Genomic DNA, 17,763 nt, shown 5'->3' on the forward strand with positions numbered 1-17,763 from the left:
CTCGGGGGGTGGGATAAAGATGGTAGAGGAATAGGACATGGTGCTTGCCTTCCCCCACAAACACATCAAAAAAATCTACATGTAAGATGATTCATATAGAAAATCTACCGAACACTGGCAGAAGACCTAGTATTTCCAAAAAAGGGCAAGAAATCCTCCACATAATTGGGTAGAAAAAAAGGAAAAAAAGAAAAGAGAGAGGGAGAGAGAGAAGAGGGGAAAAAAAAAAGAATTAGGATGGGACCTGAGAGGAAGCTGTGAGGAAAGGAATCCACACCTAGGAAGGCCACCTAACTGACATGGAGATCAGCCAGGTCAGAGAGACTCAAAGCCTCCAAAAAAAATCACAACAGCTGATCCAAGGAAGGCAAATCAGAGAGAGAGAGCCACATAGACAATCGGTACCACCACCTGGTCCACCACAGTCTAAGATACTCAGGTGGGGGCTAGGCACTGAGACTCAGGCTTCAGAGAAATGCTAAAAGCCAAAAGAGAGTGGCAGGATACATTCAAAGTTCTAAAAGGGAAAAATAAGCAATCTAGAATACTCTGTCCAGCAACATTATCATTTAAAATAGAAGGGGAAATAAATAACTTCGCAGAAGACAAAAAGTAAAAGACTACAGCAATACTAAACCTATCATAAAAGACATACTGAAAATTCTCCTCTAAAAAGGAAAGAAGTAAGAAGATATAGGATGGAGGAAATCAATACTGGAAAGTAATCACTTAAATAAGCCAGTATATAGATCAAAAAAAAAAAAAAACCTATTTATGAAAGTGACAAAAAACACAAGGAACAGCAAAAGGATAAAGAAGAGATGTAAAAAGGGACATCAAATCATAAAATGTGGGGAAGGAGAGTAAGAATACATAGACTTTTTTAAAAAATGTATTTGAGCCTATCAATAAAAGCAAGCAGATATAGGAATGATTTAACATACTTGAAAAACAGGGCAACCACAAATCAACAAATAATACATTTACAAAAAACAAACAGAAGAGGACACAAGTATAAAATAAAAGGAAATCATCCAACCAAAAAAAAAAAAAGAAAAAGAAAGAAAAAGAAGGAATAAAGGAGAAACATACAATCAACTGGAAAACAAGGTTTAAAATTGCAATAAATACCTATTTACCATAAAAGTCAATGGACTGAATACTCCAATCAAAACACGTAGAGTGGCAGATGGGATAAAAATATAAAACCCTATAATATGCTGTTTACAAGAGACCTACCTTAGGGCAAAGAACACATATAAATTGAAAATGAGGGGATGAAAAAAGGTATTTCATGCAAATGGAAATGACAGGAAAGCAGAAGTCACAATACTCAGACAAAAGAGACTTTAAAACAAGGCTATAAAGAAAGAAAAAGGACACTATTTAATGATAAAAGGATCAATTCAACAAAAGGATATTACATTTGTCAATATATATTCCCCTAATATAGGAGCACCCAAAATCATAAAACAAATACTAACAGACATAAAAGGAGAAATTGATGAGAATACAATAATAGTAGGAGACTTTAACACCACACTCACACCAATGGACAGATCCTCTGGACAGAAAATCAGCAAGGCAACATAGATCCTAAATGATACAATGGAACAGTTGGACCTAACTGATATTTTCAGGACATTACATCCAAAAAATAAAAATAATAATAGCCCACAGAATATACATTCTTTTCAATTGTATATGGAACATTCTCTAGGATTGACCACATTCTGGGGCACAAAACTAACCTCAACAAATTTAAAAGTATAGAAAAGCATCTTTTCTGACCACAATGGCATGAAACTAGAAATCAACCACAGGAAAGGAATGAGAAAAAAACTGGCTACATGGAGACTAAACAGCATGCTACTAAAAAATCAATGGATCAATGAGGAAATGAAAAGAAAGTTTTTCAAAAAGGAAACTTTTTCATTTCCTTGAGAATACCTTGAGAAAAATGACAATGAAAACATAACCATACAAAATCTATGGAATTACAGTAGAAAATTGACAGAACACTATAAACCAGCTATAATGGAAAAAAAATCATTAAAAAAACCCCACAATACACCAAAATCTATGGGATGCCAAAAAAGCAGAACTAGTTATTTCCAAGCTCTGGGTTTTAAAAATCAGTACATTGTCAGAGTTCCCATTGTGGCTCAGCAGTAACGAATCCAACTAGTATCCATGGGGTCGCGGGTTCAATCCCTGGCCTTTCTCAGTAGGTTAAGGATCTGGCATTGCTGTGAGCAGCAGTGTAGATCACAAATGTGGCTCGGATCTGGTGTTGCTATGGCTGTGGCATAGGCCAGCAGCTACAGCTCCAATTGGACCCCTAGCCAGGGAACTTGCAAATGCCATGGGTGTTGCCCTAAAAAAAAAAAAAAAAAAAAAGAAAAGAAAAAAAAAATCAATAAAGTCTCCTTCATACACATACAAAACTAGTATAAGTTACAGGTGCCAATTTCTTATTTTGCTACTTAGAATTATTTAAAAAAAAGAATTATTTTTTAAAAAGATTGATCTTCTGTGACTAGAACTTCATAAGAGAAATGACACTTTACACATCAAAAAAGTAGGAAACATAATTTCAGAAAAATGAACCCTTTATATTGAAGCAATAAATCTTCATGGGAAAATTCAGAATAATGAATTCTCATTTCAATGTTTACTTTCATCCAATGTGAGAATTTCTATGCTAGACTATGATTAGGTGTGAAATAATTCTACAGCAATTCTGTATTTTAGCATAGTCCCTCAGAGAACAGCTAACTCATTTTCCTGAGAAGATAGGCAAATGGCTTTTCCTCTATCCACAGATGTCCATACGATAGCAGATGTGAAAGCTAAATAAGAGTTTGCTGGTGTTGCATCTTTCTGCTACTTTACTTTTGCAGTTCTTCCCATACTCAGATATTGTCATTCAGGCACATTATGAAAGAAACAAAGGAATAAAGTATTTTTAAACTTCCCACAATTCAACGTAAATTTTTATCAAAGAATTATATGTATTAAAAGCACTGTGATCTCTGTGTCACTGATTCTTTATTCATAATAGGAATACCAACAATTCCAACAATTACTGACGTCAGTAATTGTTGGAAGCTTAAGTTCTTTTCAAATATAACTAGTAGTTAAAAGTAAAAATAGAAAAAAGTTATAAAAAGGGAATTTTATTAATATTAATGAAGGCAGGACCACTCAAACTCTAAAATTCTATGAGATCTATACTAAGTACACAATAGGAGACTTACTTAGTAATTATTAACTCGATCCTCGGTTTAAAGCTTAAGGAATCTAAATTCAGTCCTACAGTGACTAAAGCAACCATACCTGACATTCCCAAAAATTCCACTGGGGAGAAAAGAAATGAATAAAATTAGTTATATATTCAAATCTACACACTGAGCTACTTTATCTCAAGTGAAGAATTATTGGGACACTTAAAAGAGTAGTAGTAGTTCCTGGAGAAAGTTGCTTAAAGGGATTGGCCTAATCCTTAGATCAGCAGTCGACACAAATTTTTGTGAAGGATCCCATGGTAAATATTTAGTTTTTGTGAGCCGTACGGTCTCAGTTGCAGCAAATCCATTCAGCTGTTCCAGTGTATTAGCAGTCATAGATAATATATAAACAAATGACTGCTCCATAAATAATACTGAAATTTGAACTGTACATTTTTTATGCTGCAAAATATTCTTTTTTTTTTTTTAACCATTTTAAAATGTAAAAACCATTCTCAGCTTGTGGGATATACAAAAAATAGGAATATTTGGCCCACAGGCTGTAGTTTGCCAAGCCCTGCCATTGGCCATCCTTGAGGAAAGAGCTAATGAAAATAAGTTTAACAGCCTTTGCCCAGAACTTCAGGGACACTGTGCTGCATGTCCTGGGGGCTGTGGTCCAGGCTTAGTACTGCCTTGGTGACCACAGGTCCTGAGGCCTGCTGTCCTGAAACCTGAGGTAGACTCTCCTACGACTGTAATTCTTGGGGATCTAAACAAATTTGTAAATGTATTCTGAGGCAGGAAAACCAAATATGAAAAATGGTTGTATATCGTAAATACCAATAGTTCTAGGTGGCAGAACCTTCAGATAGCACATTTTCAATGTCAGACAGAAGGAAAGAAAGAAAATGCAAGGCAGGAGGGGAAGCCCTTTGGAGCAGGGCAGAGCTGGTTCTTAGAATGTCATCTCCTCTTGCTCCATTAGTGTCCTTATGTTTGTAAAATGGGTATAAAAGAATAATGCCTCATAGAGTTGTTGTGAGGATGAAACTAGATAACATGAAAAGGTGCTTGGTATATTTTTAAAACAAGGAATAATTATTAATCATTAGTCTTATGCTATTAATTATTTTAAGTGTTCAGTTTAACTGCCCAGTAAATTTATACTGTTAATTAATTTGAAGAGGATTTTATTATTTCTTGGTTTATCTAATCACTTCACTCCATTTTAGATTTTTTTTTTACCTTCTTATTTAACTGAATTTAATGTAAATAACCAATGATGCTAAAACCAGTAGTACTGGGAACTGTGATGATAGGGCAATTTTCTGTTTCTCGAAATCTCACACAACTCATACTATGGGACTTTTAAAGCTCATTGGTCTTTTTCAGTAACAGTCACTACTTAGCGATAAAATCTGCTGTGAGATAAACACTAAATAACTTTATTTTAAAACTAATATCACTTAATATAATCCCAATATTATAAGAATATATGGTGGGAATGCATACATCAATACATGTATGTACACTTATAGATATTTTTTTAAAGTTTGAGTATATATGCCAAAATGTATCAGTCACTAAACTTATGACATGGATTTGTAGGTGATTTCTTTTTTTTTTTCCTTGTCTTTTTTTTTTAGGGCCGCACCCCGTGGGCATATGGAGGTTCCCAGGCCAGGGGTCTAATTGGAGCTTGTAGCCACTGGCCTACACCACAGCCACAGCAACATCAGATCTGAGCCGCATCTATGACCTACACCACAGCTCACAAGCAACACCGGATCCTTAACCTACTGATCAAGGCCAGGGATGGAACCCACAACCTCATGGCTCCTAGTTGGATTCATTTCCACTGCACCATGACGGGAACTCCTGATTTCTTTTTTGACTTTTCAGAAATTTTCCAAAATTCTACAATGAGTATGTATTACTTTTATAATTAGAAAAACAAAATCTTTTAAAAATTACAAATGCTATTTAATGGCATTTAATATACGTTCAAGAAGGGGGGGGGAAGTCATGGAACATGCAATAAAAGAAGTAATTCTCATCAGCATAAACCCAGGTATTCAAAAATAGAGTTGGAAGATTTTTCCGACTCAGTGGAAAGAAATCATCACAGAAAACTGATGCCACAGGAAAGTGGTTCTCTCAATCCCACTCTCTCTCTCTGGTTCAGGAAAAGTGAAGGTCCTCCTAATGGGAGAACCAAGGGATTTGTTCCCTAAAAGTAGCAGGATTCAGGAATGGATCTTTCCTAACTAGAAAAATATTAGGATGATGATTGAAGTCCTTTGACATTGATTACCTGGACCAATGATACAACAAAAAAGAGACAGCAGGAAAAGTCAGCCTGGGCCTAGGCAAGAAGGGAATGCACTGTCTGTAGAGTATTTTAAGGCAATAAAATGACTAAAGCCCATCTGCCTTTTATTATCTCCTTTCCCCGGAAATTCTGACCAATGTCACTTGATAAAATATTCCTTCTGCCAGGACAAATCCCTCACACCACCTCTGTTGCTGTATCTCCGGCCTCGACTTTGATATAACCCACCATCTTCATGAATTATACACTGACTCTCTTAGAGTGACTTTTATATACTAAAGGCAAATTTTCTTCCACGGGCTGATATAGCAGTATTTCTAACTACACTATCTGTCAGCCGAGAATGTTCCAATATGTCTTTGGTCTGTGTGGCAATGTCTGCACAATTTTTTGACTATGAATGATTGTCTGGAAACAAGTGATTTCTAAAAGTCCAGGTGTTGTGAATTTCACCTGACAGAGACAAAAATGGAGATCGCTGCCTATGCTCAAAAAGGTGACTCTCTAACCTCAATCAGACACTTCCTGGATTTAAGCCCGTTAACACTGTATTCATTGGTGACGGGAAAAAAATAAAATTAGATAACAGGACAGAAATGTAACACTAGAGAATATGTAATGAAAATTTTACCTGTATTTAGCTTTCTGGAAATCAAACCTCTTATAACTATCTATCACTGACTTTTGCTGTCAGGATCTGATTAAGTATAAGAGTAAAAAACTGCCCAAAATTGTTTTTAATTCCTAAAGCAGAGGAAATTGTAAAGGAAGAAGGAGGATTACTGGCTACCTGGGACTGCTGTAACAGAGTACCACAGACTAAGTGTCTTAAACAGGAATTTATTGTCTCATAGTCTGGAGGCTAGAGGTCCAAGATCAAGGCTTTGCAGCAGTTTTTTCTTCTGAAAGCTGAGAGGGTGAATCTATTCCTGGCCTCTCAAGCACTGACTGGAAACACCTCCATGAGTTAGAAGGAAAGGGAACCAACTTTTATTGGCTGCCCTACATTGAGTCCACTGATGTACTGGACTGATGTGTTTAAAACCAGCAAACTGGGTTTAAAAAAAAATTACAGGGTGGGGGGTCCTGTAGTGGCTCAGCAGAAACGAATCTGACTAGTATTCATGAGGATTCAGGTTTAATCTCTGGCCTCGCTCAGTGGGTTAAGGATCCATGGTGTAGGTCATAGACGCGGCTCAGATCCTGCGTTGCTGTGGTGTAGACCGGCTGTTACAGCTCTGATTTGACTCCTAGCCTGGGAAACTCCATATGCTATGGGTGTGGCCCTAAAAAGACAAAAAAAAAAAAAAAAAGGTAGTGCCTGACAATTTCCATAGTGCCATTATGGCCAACTTCAAGCCACCAACATCATGTCACTCGTACACAGCCTTGGGAAGAGAAGTGCAAAATCAGCTCTTGCAAGCTGGTAAGAGACACTAGTGAGTCACACAATATACTGTTTCATTAATGCCAGCAACACCCCTCTAAATTAGGTTAGATTGTATCACTTTTATAGGTCAGGAAACTAACTAAAGCTTAGAGAGTTTAGGTAATATTTCAATGTCACCAAGCTAGTAAATTGTGAACATGGGATTTGAATTCAAGTCTTCCTAATACCAAAGATCTTTAAGCACTAGTAATTTATTTAACTACCATGTGTTAAATTACTACTGGGCACATGGCAAGCACTGGGCTTGCCTGGGGGAAGAGAAAACAGAATAAATAAAAAGATGAATTTGAGACAACCTCCACCTCAAGGAACTCATGGTTTAATGAGAACAAAAGGAAACATTAAACTTTTTTCTTCAGACATTTAAGGCATTCATAATAGGTATACAAGGGAGGTAAAAAATGAAGGAAGTTGAAAGAAATGGCCCTACAGTGAATGTTTTTTATAATTTTACTGATTTGGGGTAATGTGCAACATCAGGTGGCAATTTATCTACAGTGGAAGCAGAGCTGTTTGGTAACTGGAGGTGAAAAAAGGAGTAATTAACCTCTTGATAACTGATACCTTTCATGGGTGAAAGTTGCTCTACTGTGCATGGTAAGAGCAGAAATAGAATTTGGCCATGTTTTTGCCATGGTTGCTATGGATTTGGGGAACTGGTTCCCTCAGTCAAGGGAGTAAAAAATTTAATCCCCAATCTCACTGGACTAAACTAACAAATGATTGCTGAAGGTCTACCAGTGCCAGGCACTGACTCCTGCGATTATTCCACTCACCTGCTTCTCTTCCAGATATGGACATACCTAAGTTCTCCCTCTCCTTTCCTGCCTCTTTGCCTCAGGTAAGGGCCACCATTTTCTACACCATTTTCTCCCCTCAGGTTGGTACCCACTGAATGGGTACTGCTGAGCCAGAAAATATCTCAGGAGCATCTCTCCCAACTTTCTCATTTTGGAGACAGCTTGCTAAGGGTCATGGCAGAAATTAGCTCAGTTCCAATTCCCCTTCCAGGAGACTGCCAGTGACTAAATGTAAGGTGAAAGGGTGGAGTTAAAAAAGAGTAAGAAAAAAACCATACGGAAGAGGAATGCAAAGGAATTGAAATTAAGGGCATATTAAGAGAGACCAGGAGAAGGTCATTCTGTAGTGCAGTGGGTTAAGGATCCAGCATTGTCTCTATGGTGGTGAGGGTTCAATCCCTGGCCTGGAGCAGTGGGTTAAATGATCTGGCATTGCCACAGCTGGGGCTTGGGTAATAGCTATGGCTCGGATTCAATCCCTGGCCCAGGAATTTCCATATGGCATGGGTGCAGCCATTAAAAAAAAAGAGAGAGAGAGAGAGCAGGAAAGAGCTAGAGGTGGCAGAAAGATAATATGACAAGATGCACAGAGGAGACACATTAAGGGGAAGCAACTCAGAAGAAACAACTGGATTCAAGAACAAGGGAAAATTAAAATGCATGAAGTTCACTTAAGGACAGCATTTTGAATATCTGTTTCTGCCTTACCAATGTAGAAAGTCATGTACACCATTGAAATACAAAGAACGATATTGGTCAGCGTGTTGCTAAAAAGGTCAGTCAATATAAACTGAATGATCCTTGCACACCAATATCCACATACTGTGCTTCCAAAAATGTCCAAGCAGAGGCATATGATTATATGTAACTCTAGAAAGGAAAATAAGAAAAAAGAAAGTTAAAGCATAACTTTTGTTTCTTTCATTGATGGCATTTGGGTCTCTGCACTTTGGTGTGCTCTGAGATTTTGAGGGGGGACCTTGTTCTTCAGCAAATGGAAATTTCCCATGAAAGCCTGGCAAAAGAGGCTTTCGGGGGATATATTTCCCTCAGAGTCTGTGGCTTGGGTTTGCTTATCTGGAGACAGCAGATTCAAATGCCCTCAGGACACAGACAAGGAGCATAAATGTGAAAAATCTATAACAAACTGGAAAGTGGATGATCAACCAAAAGACATTCGAGTACAAATGTTTTTGCAAACTATGTTAGGGCCAAGAACACCACGTCCAGGATACCCACCAACCTGTAGTCTCTTTGTGACCCCTGCCCCCATCCCAGGGGACATTTGGGAAATGAAAAAGAGAGATTTTCCTTAGTCACAATATCTGAGGAGCAATAGTAGCAATTAGTGAGCAGATATAAGACAACACTAAGTATAGTCCTAATTAACAAAGATTGTTCCAGCCCAAATGCCATCAGCTCCCCTACTGAGAAGCACTGCAAATCTGTCACAAAAATTTTTCTCCTTTTAGCACCTCTTTCTTCCTACAACTATGTCATAAACATACCAGGAGGGTACCTCTTCCCTCTTCATGCTGAGGTTCCTCCCCACCCTGTCTTCCTTCCTAGTAGCACATCTAAAAACCTAGCAAGTCAGCATGCTCCATATCCCAGTGCACATGAGCCTCACTAGTATCACTTCCAGCACCTGACTTTTCAGTACTGCTTGAACTGTTCTGCTTTCACCCTCAGACTCAAATCCAGGACCAAGCCAATTCTTAACATTCACTCAATGAAATCCAGACTGATCCAGGAAAGAAGCACATCTGGGCTAGAAGACACGATTGTGTGGTGTGTACACACACACATACACGCACACACACACACACATGTGCACATGCACATTAAGGGAGATGAAATAATTTCCTTAACATTCTTTTCCCCTTTAGCTCCAAGTTAATACATAGGTGATAATTATTTTCTCATTACCTAATACACTATTTAAATTGGTCCATGAGTAAAGTATAGGGAAAGTAGTAAAGATATCTTGAATATATTTTAATTTCAGTATGAATTGATATGTACCATATAAGAATGATTTCAGAAAATACATAGACAAAAAAAGCCTTTACCCTTAAAACTGGAAATGCTAAGTAACTTGCTCCGTAAAATTCCAAAAAAAATGGATGTGAAGCCACAGATAATCATTGATTCTCCTCTAATGATATCAGTATACATTTTAGAAATGCCTGTAAAAGGAAATATAAAATACAATTTAATATAGTACATGAAGATGATGCTCTTTCACAAGAAACACAAAAATAGAAGGAATATGATAGGAAAAAAAAAAAAAGGCAAGAAGGCAGCCATAACTGGGATGGGTCTAAAATCACTGCTTTTAACTTTCTCCATTGTGACTTTTTTAACTACAATGCCAAAGGAACATGGCAGTAGCACTCTTTGAAGTGTCCACTGCCTCAAACCATGCTTGAGCTTCACAATGAGATTCTTACGCCACTACATTTAGCTTGAATAAATATGAACTGTCAGACTCCAAAAGAATCACATTTAGAAATACGTACAAAATACGACCTAACAATTCTACTCCTAGACATATACCCAAGAGAATTGAAAACATTTGTCCACATAAAAATTTATACGTGAATGTTCATAGCATTTTCCTAACAGTGAAAAAGTAGAAACAACCCATAGTCCATCAGCTGATGAAAAGATAAACAGGAGTTCCCATCGTGGCTCAGTGGTGAATCCAACTAGGAACCATGAGATTGCGGGTTCGATCCCTGGCCTTGCTCAGTGGGTTGGGAATCCAGTGTTGCCATGAGCTGTGGTGTGGATCGCAGACGTGGCTTGGATCCCGCGTTGCTGTGGCTCTGATGTAGGCTGGCAGCTACAGCTCCGATTGGACCCCTAGCCTGTGAACCTCTATCTGCAGCGGGAGCGGCCCTACAAAAGGCAAAAAGACAAAAAAAAAGAAAGAAAAGATAAACATATGTGGTCTATCCCTACAATAGAATATTAGCCACAAAAAAGGAATGAAGTACTGAATGACATAAGGATGAACCTTGAAAACATTATACAAAGTGAAAGAAGCCAGACACAAAAATCACAGGGTGTACAGTTTTTTTTATATGAAATGTCCAGAATAGGCAAATCCATAAAATGAAAATAGATTACTGGTTGCCAGGAACTTGGGGATGAGGGAATAAGGATGAGCAACTGCTAATAGGTATGAGATTTCTTTTGAGGTTGATTTAAAAGTTCTAAAATTAGATAGTGATGATGGCTGCATAACTCTGTAAATATATGAAAGACCACTGAATTGTACAATTTAAAAGGGTGAATTTTATGATATGTGGATTATATCTCAATAAAGCTGGTGTTTAAAAATTAAGTACTGGAGTTCCCATCGTGGCTAAGTGGTTAGTGAACACGATTAGGATCCATGAGGACGCAGGTTTGATCCCTGGCCTCGATCAGTGGGTTAAGGATCCGGCATCACCATGAGCTGTGGTGTAGGTCACAGACACATCTCGGATCCAGTGTTGCTGTGGCTGTGGCATAGGTCAGTGGCTACAGTTCTGATTGTACCCCTAGCCTGGGAACTTCCATATACCATAGGTGCAGCCCTAAAAAGTCCCAAAAATAAAAAATAAGTACAAAATCTTATTGGCACTTAACATTCATTAACAGTTTAGTTTAATGGAAAATATATCAAGTCAATTGCCTAGTGTTATACAACTTATAAGTAGGGGGATAGTGATTGGTAACTGCCCATCCAGACTATCTGCTGATCTTGAAACAAATCTGACTAGGAACCATGAGGTTGCAGGTTCGATCCCTGGCCTCGCTCAGTGGGTTAAGGATCCGGCGTTGCCGTGAGCTGTGGTGTAGGTCACAGACTCGGCTTGGATCTGGTGTGGCTGTGGCTGTAACCTAGACCGGCAGCTGTAGCTCTGATTGGACCCTAGCCTGGGAACCTCCATATGCCACAGGTGTGGCCCTAAAAAGACAAAAAAAAAAACACACATTTTTTTTGCCTTTATTGGGATCATTGTCCTGCACAACCTGATGTCCACTATCTAAGAACTATTTTCTTACTTTCATAAATCTTATCTATTTAGTCATTTCAGGCAAAAAGGTAAATCTAGTCCCTGTCATTCCATCTTAACCATAGGCGTGTATAAATAGAGGGACCCAGTGTCCCTGATGAGTTCATGGAGATGCAGGCCAGCCCTAAACTTCTTTTACTTAAGAGCATAAACCCCAAATTAAGAACATATCACATACAGGAATTCCCACTGTGGTGCAGCAGAAATGAATCTGACTAGTATCCATAAGGATGAGGGTTTGATCCCTTGGCTCACTCAGTGGGTCAAGGAACTGGGGTTGCCCCAAGCTGTGGTGTAGGTCACAGACACAGCTCAGATCCTGCATTGCTGTAGTTCTGATTTGACCCTTAGCCTGAGAACTTCCACATGCCATGGGTGTGGCCCTAAAAAGCAAAAAAAAAAAAAAAAAAATCACATGCTATGGTACGTTATGCAACCTAGTATAACTACAGATTGATATAGAAAGAAGTATATGGAGTTCCCATTGCGGTGCCACAGAAACAAATCCGACTAATTTCCACAGGACATGGGTTCAATCCCCGGCCTCACTCAGTGGCTTGGGGATCTGGCGTTTCTATGACCTGTGGTGTAGGTCACAGATGTGGCTTGGATCCCACATTGCTATGGCTGTGGTGTAGGTCAGCAACTGTAGCTCCAATTCAACCCCTAGCCTGGGAACCTTTATATGCCACGGGGGCGGCCCTAAAAAGACAAAAGACAAAAGACAAAAAAAAAAATTACTCTGAACTTACTTAACTCACTGCAAAATCTGGAAAAGGAAAGAATAAAGCATAAATCATCTCTAATTCCATGACCTAGATAGAATCATTGGAATGTTGAAGACTTTTCCTAAGCATATAATTAATTTTACTTGAGACTGGCCCACAGCTCCATGAACTCAAAGCCTCAAGTTATTATTTTTACTAAGACTTCGTATTTTATTCTTTTACAAGCTCCCATTCCAGACCTGTTTTCAAGTGAAAAATTGCTCAAGTCCTGTGCACTCTCTTTAAACAGGTAATGAATAGACAAGTCCCTTTTAACTTGCATGTGAACATCTTCTTTCAGTGCGTTAGTCCACCTCAGACTTAGGTAGTGCAAGGGTGCTACATGAAACAAAGCACCATTTACACTGTAGAAATTGCAGTTCTGTGTATTATGATAATTTTAGGCATATGGAAAAATATTTTTCCTTTAAAAAGTAATGTTTTTGACAATTAGATAGAAAGGATCATTTATATCAGTCACAAAAAGGACACATATGGTGGCTCTGTCAATAGCATAAATAAGTGAGAGTGGTTTTTTCCCCATAAAAACAAGACACATTTGTCCTATTAGGTAAAAATGCCACTGAATCCAGAACCATGTACCCCCTGAGTATTACTGACATAAAGAAAATATCAACTAAGAGGGAGATAATTTTACTAGTTTTATTTTAAAGAAATAGAAGCCTTTCTACTCCATTCCCTTTTTTGAAAAAAATTTTGAATATGGAAACTGCAATAAATATTTAAAGTTTATAGTTAGACCCTCTTACAGTCAGAGATTGCAGAAAAGGGAGCAGAAAAAAGAATTCAGTGAATAAAACAAGTGGCAACACAAATGCCTAAAAGAGAAAAACAGGTGAAAGAAAGACAGAAAAAATTACATTTAGAGGAAAAAGGTGGAAAAAAGAGAAGAGGATCAAACTCTTAGAGAAATATCTGGTGACAATTTAGAATATCACCACTAAAAGCATCTTAAAACCTACTATGTTTTCTCAACTGTAAGTAAAAATGGGTGTAAAAATGGGAGTTTCACCTGCCAGAAAGGTTGGAGGTGTCCCACTCCAATCATAAGGCAATGTATTTCCATAGAAAACCCTAAGGACTCAACCCCAAAACTACTTGAACTGATTCATAAATTCAGCAAAGTAGCAGGATATAAGATTAACATTCAGAAGTCAGTGGCATTTCTGTATACCAGCAATGAAATTTTAGAAAAGGAATACAAAAATACGATACCTTTTAAAATTGCACCTCACAAAATCAAATACCTCAGAATACACCTGACCAAGGAGGTAAAGGACCTATATGCCGAGAACTATAAAACTTTAATCAAAGAAATCAAAGAAGATGTAAAGAAATGGAAAGATATTCCATGTTCCTGGATTGGGAAAAGCAATATTGTAAAAATGGCCATACTACCCAAAGCAATCTACAGATTCAATGCAATCCCTATCAAATTACCCATGACATTTTTCACAGAACTAGAAAAAACAATCCAAACATTTATATGGAACAACAAAAGACCCAGAATCGCCAAAGCAATCCTGAGAAACAAAAACCAAGCAGGAGGCATCACTCTCCCAGACTTCAAGAAATACTACAAAGCCACAGGCATCAAAACAGTGTGGTACTGGTATCAAAACACACAGACAGACCAATGGACAGAATAGAGAATCCGGAAATAAACCCTGACACCTATGGTCAATTAATCTTTGACAAAGGAGGCAAGAACATAAAATGGGGAAAAAAAAGTCTATTCAGCAAGCATTGCTGGGAAACCTGGACAGCTGCATGCAAAGCAATGAAACTAGAACACACCCTCACACCATGCACAAAAATAAACTCCAAATGGCTGAAAGACTTAAATATACAACAGGACACCATCAAACTCCTAGAAGAAAACATAGGCAAAACACTCTCTGACATCAACATCATGAATATTTTCTCAGGTCAGTCCCCCAAAGCAATAGAAATTAGAGCAAAAATAAACCCATGGGACCTCATCAAACTGAAAAGCTTTTGCACAGCAAAGGAAACCCAAAAGAAAACAAAAAGACAACTTACAGAATGGGAGAAAAGAGTTTCAAATGATGCAACCAACAAGGGCTTAATCTCTAAAATATAGAAACAACTTATACAACCCAGCAGCAAAAAAGCCAATCAATCAATGGAAAAATGGGCAAAAGACCTGAATAGACATTTCTCCAAAGAAGATATACAGATGGCCAGCAAACACATGAAAAAATGCTCAACATCGCTGATTATAAGAGAAATGAAAATCAAAACTACCATGAGATACCACCTCACACCAGTCAGAATGGCCATCATTAATAAATCCACAAATAACAAGTGCTGGAGGGGCTGTGGAGAAAAGGGAACCCTCCTGCACTGTTGGTGGGAATGTAAACTGGTACAGCCACTATGGAGAACAGTTTGGAGATACCTTAGAAATCTATACATAGAACTTCCATATGACCCTGCAATCCCACTCTTGGGCATCTATCTGGACAAAACTCTACTTAAAAGAGACACATGCACCCTCATGTTCATTGCAGCACTATTCACAATAGCCAAGACATGGAAACAACCCAAATGTCCATCGACAGATGATTGAATTCGGAAGAGGTGGTATATATACACAATGCAATACTACTCAGCCATAAGAAAGAATGACATAATGCCATTTGCAGCAACATGGATGGAACTAGAGAATCTCATACTGAGTGAAATGAGCCAGAAAGACAAAGACAAATACCATATGATATCACTCATAACTGGAATCTAATATCCAGCACAAATGAACATCTCCTCCGAAAAGAAAATCATGGACTTGGAGGAGAGACTTGTGGCTGCCTGATGGGAGGGGGAGGGGGAGGGAGTGGGAGGGATCGGGAGCTTGGGCTTATCAGACACAACTTAGAATAGATTTACAAGGAGATCCTGCTGAATAGCATTGAGAACTTTGTCTAGATACTCATGTTGCAACAGAACAAAGGGTGGGGGAAAAATGTAATTGTAATGTATACATGTAAGGATAACCTGACCCCCTTGCTGTACAGTGGGAAAATAAAAAAAATTATTAAAAAAATGCTATAAACAAAGTGAAAAAAAATAAGGCAATGTATTTCCACTAAATATAACTGACACCTTAAAACTGATTAAATATTTCTGAGTCAAAAACAGAACTCATAGCATCTAACCATTTTAGTTTTCACGGCTGTGTTAAAAAAACATGACAACAGGGGGATGGTTCAGAGTGAAATTACCTTTTACCAAATAAGATGGATAGTAGTACAGAACATCTAACCCTCTTAAGAATACGCTTTTATTGGATAACCTATTTACCAGACTATAATTTCACCCTATTTCTTTCATATAAACTACAATTTCCCCTACCCTCTGCCCAATTTAACTGCTCCAAAATAAAGGCAGTTCTAACAAGAGGTATGCAGGCCTTGAAAAAGTTCCATTAGGGGTGGGTAGAGCCTCTCTTTTTGGCTTAGAATTCAATGGGATGGAATAGAATGGTAATTTTTATCACTTTGGAGAAAGATCACATTTTCTTCTTGAAAAAATTATCTGAGATTATAATTTTTGTTATTTATCCCAGATCCCAGACTGTCTTATTGACTTTGCATACCTCAAGTCAGTCAATGCTCCATCTCCAAGAAAAAAAAAAAACAGCACAAATATCTACTCGGGTGGATGAACAACTTGTCCAAGAAAAATATTATCAAAATAAAATAATATATCCTCATATCTTCAAAATAAGGGAAATGAATCTGACATACCAATAGTTTTCAGTGAATTCACAGAATGAACAGGATCTGTAATGACAAGAGTCATGCTAAAGAGTAGGCAAGACTGCAAATCCCAGGAATCTTTGTTGAATTTCAGAACCACATATCCAATTATGATGAATGCTGTAGAAAAGCTAATTAATCCAGTTAACAAGACCTGTGAAACCAATTCATAACACAGAATTAGACTTAACAGCTAACAAGTCACGACTGCGTTTACTTATGTAAGAAGCAGACTCTGGAGTTCCCGTCTCGTGGCTCAGTGGTTAACAAATCCAACTAGGAACCATGAGGTTGCAGGTTCGACCCCTGGCCTTGCTCAGTGGGTGGGGGATCCGGCGTTTCAGTGAGCTGTGGTGTAGGTTGCAGACGCGGCTCAGATCCCACACTGCTGTGGTTCTGGTGTAGGCCAATGGCTACAGCTCTGATTCAACCCCTAGCCTGGGAACCTCCATATGCCGAGAGAGTGGCCCAAGAAATGGCAAAAAGCCAGAAAAAAAAAAAAAAAAAAAGCAGACTCTGCTTATATATTTTAAGCAATTACCCTGGACGATATTAAAAGGTATTTGAGTTTACCTGCCTCAAAGAAACCATCTCTTCCAAGCAAATGAGAGTCTACCTTATTGTGAAAAGACCAGTAAACCAATCTTTCCTGTTTTTCCAGCTTAACAGTTCTTGACATCAAAATGTTCTAAAATAAAATGCAAATTTCTCTTGCTTCTGTGTAAAACATTTCTTAGTTTCCTCAGTGATGATCTGCAAGGCTTCAGGCAGAAAGAGAGGTAAAACAATGGGCAAAAAAGCACATGCCAGTTAATTTGGCACCTTCCTAAAAGTTTTCTAGAAGAAGCCATTCTCAGCAAATTTTTGTATTATTCCATTGCCCAACAGTTTTCTGATACTACCAACAAATTAACTTAAAATAAAAGCCTTACTTGGGACAAAGGGTAGCTAAATAATGAGGGGAAAAAATTAATTAGCAAAATAATAAACTCCTACACAAATCAAAGAGTTGATATACAAAGCATATTCTCTGATCACAATGTGCTATGAGAACTGATCATTAAAAAGCCATATTTGGGCAGTTGCCTCGTGGCTCAATGGGTTAAGAATCTGACCTCATCACTGCTGTGACTCTGGCTACAGCTATAGTGTAGGTTCAATCCCTGGTCCCTGACTCCGGCCCCTGCATGCCAGAGGAGAGGTCCAAAAAAAAAAAAATAGCCATATTTGGATATTTAAAAACAACTTCTAGGTAATTAATGGGTCAAAGAAAAGGTTATAATAAAATTTAAATAGGAAGTATGATAA

General features: G+C 38.0%; 1 protein-coding gene across 1 annotated transcript in view; it reads right to left on the reverse strand.

The window, feature by feature from the left end:
* Nucleotides 1-17,763, reverse strand: part of SLC9C2 (solute carrier family 9 member C2 (putative)) — a 75,030-nt gene that overhangs the window by 52,566 nt on the left and 4,701 nt on the right. The window contains 4 exon segments of the mRNA XM_047752515.1: nucleotides 3,261-3,360; nucleotides 8,524-8,685; nucleotides 9,888-10,004; nucleotides 16,444-16,609. Coding sequence (XP_047608471.1) covers nucleotides 3,261-3,360; nucleotides 8,524-8,685; nucleotides 9,888-10,004; nucleotides 16,444-16,609 — 545 coding nt within the window.

This window comes from Phacochoerus africanus, chromosome 11 (genome assembly GCF_016906955.1).
Source record: "Phacochoerus africanus isolate WHEZ1 chromosome 11, ROS_Pafr_v1, whole genome shotgun sequence".
Taxonomy (NCBI): domain Eukaryota; kingdom Metazoa; phylum Chordata; class Mammalia; order Artiodactyla; family Suidae; genus Phacochoerus; species Phacochoerus africanus.